At 42.3% G+C, this 6,534-nt stretch overlaps 1 protein-coding gene across 1 annotated transcript in view; it reads left to right on the forward strand.

Annotated features, from left to right (window-relative positions):
* Nucleotides 1-301: 301 nt before the first annotated feature.
* The window catches only part of ANKDD1B (ankyrin repeat and death domain containing 1B), a 60,934-nt gene continuing 54,701 nt past the window's right edge, over nt 302-6,534 (forward strand). The window contains exons 1-2 of the mRNA XM_012802745.1: nt 302-311; nt 6,022-6,228. Coding sequence (XP_012658199.1) covers nt 302-311; nt 6,022-6,228 — 217 coding nt within the window. The remainder of the gene's footprint in view (nt 312-6,021; nt 6,229-6,534) is intronic.

The following is a 6,534-nucleotide window of genomic DNA, read 5'->3' on the forward strand; positions in this document are numbered from 1 at the left end:
GCTAGGGCACCAGCCCCATATACCAAGCGTGGTGGGTTCAAACCCTGCCCCAGCCAAACTGCAACAACAATAACAAAATAGCCGGGCATTGTGGCAGATGCCTGTAGTCCCAGCTACTCTGGAGGCTGAGGCAAGAGAATTGCCTAAGCCCAGGAGTTGGAGGTTTCTGTGAGTTGTGTGACACCACGGGACTCTACCAAGGGCAATAAAGTTAAGACTGTCTCTACAGGAGAAAAAAGCCTCTCAGATCTCTCCAGTGTTAGTGGTAGGGTGAGGAGAGGAAAGTGATTTTTAGCGTATGATGAGTTATGGTATAAAAACTCCCACTGAGATTGGGGACCAGCAGGCCTTGTGCAATAAGATCTAAACCAAGATCTCTGATAACAGAAACTGGCCAAAACTAGTTAGAACCAAAGTGGCAATGAAAACATGCTCTGGGCTCGGTGCCTATAGCTCAACCGGCTAAGGCGCCAGCCACGTACACCTAAGGTGGCGGGTTCGAATCCCCAGCCCGGACCCGCCAAACAACAATGACGGCTGCAACCAAAAAATAGCCGGGCGTTGTGGCGGGCGCCTGTGGTCCCAGCTACTTGGGAGGCGGAGGTAGGAGACTCGCTTGAGCCCAGGAGTTGGAGGTTGCTGTGAGCTGTAATGCCATGGCACTCTGCCCAGGGGGACAGCTTGAGGCTCTGTCTCAAAAAAAAAAAAAAAAAGAGAAAACATGCTCTGGTTACTCATGCTTATAGGCTAAGTATGATGCATCAGCATACTAAAAGAAACTCCCACCACTGCCATGACAATTTACAATAATCAGGACAACCCCTGACAGTTACTCTATGATATAAAAAGAGGAGGGACCCTCAGTTCTAAGAACTCTCCTCCCCTAGTTTAGCATATAAGCAAGAGATAGCCATAAAAATAGTCCGCCAATAGCCCAAGGGCTGCTCTGCCTATGGAAGAGGCTTTCATTTGTTTCTGTGCTGGTTCAGTAAACCTGTTTTCACTTTACTCTTTCACGTCTGAATTCTTTTCTACAGTATTCCAAGAACTCACTTTGCCTACTGGGCTGAACCCAATTTTGGTGTTTTACTGTGACATTGCCAGGACTTATTTCAAGCTATATGGTATCAACCAGTTTACAGAATTCCTAAAAATTTAACAATCTGCTCTTGCAAGCCTGTGCAAACTAGCTCCTGCATATCACTGTCCATGATGTTCTCAAAACACTGGCTAGGCATTCAGGGGCAATCAGTCCCACTGCAGAGCTTGTAGTTTCCTGAATAGACCAAGCTATTTCTCACTCTGGCATCTGTGTTCCATTGCTTCCTCTACCTAGAGTGCCCCTTCACTCTCCCACCACACACAACCACTCATCTTTCAGCTCAGTGCAAGGACCATTTCAGCAAAGAATTCTTTGCCTTCTGGAGAAAATGATCAGCCACTGCTCTGTGCTCTTCTTTCCCTACAGAGAGCCTAGAACAGTCTGAAGAGACTCTGAACTGTCTGTCATTTGTCTCCAAATTCCAAGTATTCAGTATAAGGCCTTAATAATCATTTGTTGACACATAAATGAATACATAGTATGTGTCCAAAGAGAAAGATTTTTTACTATCTTATTGTTTTTCTGGGATAAGACAGGGTGCTGACTGATGAAGGCAGCTACACTTAAAATGAGCTCTAAGGGGTTGACATTCCAGAAAGAGAATTCCATTTCTTTCCCTTTATTGGATAATGGGTTGCTTTATAAATGTTTTATTACCTTATTCTTTTAGGGTAGCTTGGAAACATTTGGAAGAAGGCTTAAAATATGACTGTTAACCTAGGGCTAAAGAAAATGCTTTTTGGAAAAAGATTCAAAATATTTTGAAAATCATACCTGGTTGTTATCTGATGCTGAATTTTATTTTTTTAATTAATGTTCCACTTTGAAAAGCAGCAACGTATTTGAACACCCTTGGTGCTGGTAGGATTTTAGTAAACTTCACAGAGAGGTGGTGTTTATTTCCCTGGAGCAAAAAGTGTCCTTTCATCGTGTAATTAATGAATAATCACGTACTTTATAATACATAACTGGATTAACAGCTGATCAAGAAAAACTCAAATGATATTATAGTGAATATTGGAAACATTCCATTTATTAAGCAAACCATTATATTGAACTGTTCCCCTTTTGAATGTAAAGTAATTACAACCCTCTTATCTTGCTACTGCTGCTGTTGGCAGAAGACTCAGGGAGAGAGAAGACAAATTAGAGGCAAATAGTATTAAGCCTTTCCTTCCAATCTCAGTCTCTAAAGTGTATGATGATTTCAAACTCTCTCTCTATATATATGCACACACATACATGTACATACTACTTCTGCCAACCCCATGCCTTTTATTTAATTCCATCTACTCTTGTAGGGCCTCTTGAAAACATTCACTTCTTTCCATTTCTTTTGTCAGGTTCTTATTAGTTACCTAATCTCTACCCTTCTAACTCATTTCTTAGCTTTCATCAGTTTCTTTCCCTGTTGTACATCATCTTGAACATTTCTAGAGACAGTACATTCCTAATATCACTCTGACATTCTCGTGTGCATATGCACACATACACATACCCCTTGCCTGAGCAAGAACAAGACCCCCATTTCTATAAAAAAAAGAAAGAAAAGAAAAAAATTAGCATGGTGTGGTGGTACACTCCTGGGGCCAGTAGTCCCTGCTGTCCAGAAGACTGAGGCAGGACTGGAGTTGCAGTGAGCTGTGATCAGGCCACTGCACTCTAGCCTGGGTGACAGGGTGAGAACCTGTACCCCAAAAAGAGAAGAAAGAAAAAGATAGCAAAACAACTTACACTCTTGACCTGGACACTGGTTGGAAGGAGGAACTGCCACTGAGAACTTAAACCACAAACTCAGACACATGTAAATTTGTAGTCTGAATTCACATAAATCGTATAGTCCCAAAAAGCTCAAGCAGAAAATTTAATTAAAGTAATTTTAGGTTAGGATTGTCCCTTGTGGCTGGTAAAAGAAAATGCAAATACTCCCTGGAAGAACTTAATTCAATTCAGGTAGATGATATAATATTTCAATTAAAGAGATACTAATATCTGAAAATGAGCAATTCAGAATTGATGCTCTACAGTGTATCTCCCACCCTTGTAGTTCACACCCCCCCAGCAAGGGATAGCCATATGACTGAATTTTAACCAATGAGTTAAAAAAGGAAGTATTGTGCATGATAGCTTCTGGGAAAGTTTCTTTCTCTTTGCCTTTTCTTCCAATTTCCTTCCTCCATCCTGTTGCTTAGAAGGAGATGCTGCTATTTACACCTGAACATTACAGTTGCCCCAGTAATGGTGGAATAGTGGGCTGGAGCGTATAGTTCCTGAGGACTTTGTAAAACAGAGGTATCATCAGCACTGGCCTGCACACTCCCAGACTTTCACAAGAAACAGAAATGAAAACCTTATTTAAGTCAGAGTTACTTGGGTTTCTCTGTTAATTATAGTTTAATCAGTTGATATTAGGACATAAAGGTTATTAAGACACCTTTCTCCTCAAAGAATGAAGGGCTGCCCCCAGGTGATAGTTTCCATTCAGTGTGGGAAGGGCTGTAATAGGGGAACATAGAAAGTGGGAGTATAGGGAAAAATCACCTAATAGAAGAGGGCAAAGAGAAATTAAGGAAAGGGTTTTTGAGAAGAAATCCTTTAACAGTTCCTGGATTTAAAGGTTTACTTCATAATTGAATAAATTCCCTTAGTCAAGACCTTCCTTTTCAAAGAAACTACAGCTTTCAGGACTAGTGGGCAGGTTACTATTCACCTGGCTGAATTATATTCCATATTTATTTGATAACTACTTATTGCAGGCCTATTTTAGTCAATTGAGATGCACCAAGGTACAAACTTTTAAAACTCCCTGTCTGTGAAATTTACATTCTAGCTGGGGAGACAGACAGTAAATGAACAAACACAGGCTATTTCAGTGACAAGTGCTACAAAGGGAAGAGTCAACTGCGTAAGGGAATGGATTGTGAGGGCAGGGGTGACTGCCTCAGAATAGTAAGATGCAGAAAGCTCCTCTAAGGTAGTGCCATTTAGCCTGAGACCTTAATGCTCCCAAGGATCAAACCATTAAGAAAACTTAGAAATGAGGGAGGGGAGAAAGGGTTCTAGGCTAAGGGAAATGAAAGGCAAATGGCTCTGGAGCGAGAAACTCTAGATGAGGATCCAGAATAGAGAAGAGTTTCAAGGCCGGAGGGCAGAGAGACCTATAGGGCCAAATCATGCAGGGCGTTAACTTTTATGTACTAGCATACTTAGAATTAATCCACTACTTGAAAAAGTAAATAGTATTCACGGTAAATAGCCCAAGCTCTCAGGGAAGTTAAGGAAATGAAATCCAGTGAAGTCTAAGGTTTACAAAATGCACTGCTTTGGGGGTTTTGTCTTACCTGCTGGAGTAGGATAAGTATCACACACTTTTATAAGGATATGTAGCATTAAAATGATGTTGCATTTTCTCTTGTCATTGATAAGAGGATTTTAACAAAATTAAATTGGTTGGTTCAAAATTTGAAAGGAAATTGTATGCCATGAATTGGATAAACAATTCAGATCTTTCTGTACTTGGCTGTGTAATTTCCATTGGTTTGGTGCTATTTCCACTGTTATTCTTTTTTGTGTGTATTTTCTTCTAATTTTTAGAATTTTAGTTGTAAACATATTATATGTGGATATAATTTTGTGTTCTGTTTCTCTGTTTACAAATTATAAACACTTTCCATATTAGAACATAGTCTGATATTGCTGCATAATATTCAATTCAATATATTTGCTACCGTGTTGATGATATCCCATTTCACTTTTTTAAATTTCAGATTGACATAAGGGCACAAACTACTAGGTACATTGTTTGTGTTTGTTATGTCAAGTCCAAGTGGTAGGTAGCCTTTCACCCAGGAGGTACACCATGTACCCCTACATTGTGCCTGTCAGCATTTCACGTTTTTCTTTTTCTTTTTTTTGAGACAGAGCCTCAAGCTGTCCCCCTGGGTAGAGTGCCGTGGCATCACAGCTCACAGCAACCTCCAACACCTGGGCTCAAGTGAGTCTCCTGCCTCCGCCTCCCAAGTAGCTGGGACCACAGGCACCTGCCACAACACCTGGCTATTTTTTGGTTGCAGCTGTCATTGTTGTTTGGCGGCCCGGGCTGGATTCAAACCTGCCACCTTAGGTGTATGTGGTTGGTGCCTTAGCCACTTGAGCCACAGGCACCGAGCCGTTTCACATTTTTCAAAGGACCGTTTGAAGTTACAGGTGGTGTTCCAAATATGATAAATTACATTTTGCCAATTTTTTTAACTGAAAACTTTTTATTGTTTTGAATTTAATCTAATTTGGTGCATAACAATTTGAAGGGGATAACTGAAAAGTTTAAAACAAACATTGATATTATATAATTTATATTAAAATGATACACATTTTATAAATTGGAAAGAATACAAAATAAATGAAAACCAGATTACTTCTTTTATTTGAAGTTCATGGGGGGGGGGTGTCAGGATTTGTTTGCTCCCATAGTATTTCATTTTTGAAAACAATTAGCCAAGAAAGATTATAATTGCATTATCATCAAATGAGAAATTTAGAGTCTTATTTCATTCAAAAGAAAATCGTGGAAGCCCATTTAGAAATGATGTAATACGGAAGTCCCAATAGTGTTGGTTATAAATCCAACCTCAACATCTTTTACATTTGTACAAAGAAGAGGTAGAGTATGAGGCGGAGAGTTTATTCGGGCTTGTCGATTTCTCAGGATATTTTATTTTGGTAGAACCAAAACAAACGCTAGCACAGTGCACGCCACACCTGAAGGCAGATTGTCCCAGGCCAGCCCAAACCAGGGCAGGGCTGCAGAACCAGAGGCATGTCGCCCAGCGAACAGCCCTAAACACAGAGCGGACTCGAGCCTGCGCTCCCGCCCAGCAACCTGCCCTCGGTTAGGTCTGGGCCCTGCTCAGCTCTCTGAGCCCGCGGGGCGACCGTGAACGCCGCCCGGCGCGCCCCGGGCCGCGGAGACGCAGCTAAGAGGCTGCTGGTTGGGGCGGCTGCGGCCGCGAAGGGACAGAAGGACTACCAGGGGGGCGCGGCCGCATCGCTCTGGAGGGGTTTGTCCCGGATCCCGAGGCAGGAGGGCCCTGGAGAAAAGGAGGCGACAGTTGCCGGACACGAGTTCCGTGAGTCCCAAGACCAGGTCTCAGAAAATCAGGCAGTGGCAACGCCCTCCTGACGGGCGGTGGGCGAGCTGGGTTGAAGGGACTCGAGAGGGTACCCAGAGGCGCGGGGGGGAAACTGGTGCGACAGCTCAGTTCTGAGGACCCTAAGTCCATCTCCCACCATCATAACCTGTGCGCTGCTTTTCAATTTTGACACACACACCCCACCCCACCCCCCCGTTTTGGTTCATATTCCCCACCCTCTATTGTGCATGGAAGGGAGGTATTACTCTGCCAAATTAAGGCGGAGGCTTTTTTTTTTTTTTT

This window comes from Otolemur garnettii, unplaced genomic scaffold, assembly GCF_000181295.1.
Source record: "Otolemur garnettii isolate 467f Iridium unplaced genomic scaffold, OtoGar3 scaffold00017, whole genome shotgun sequence".
Lineage (NCBI taxonomy): Eukaryota > Metazoa > Chordata > Mammalia > Primates > Galagidae > Otolemur > Otolemur garnettii.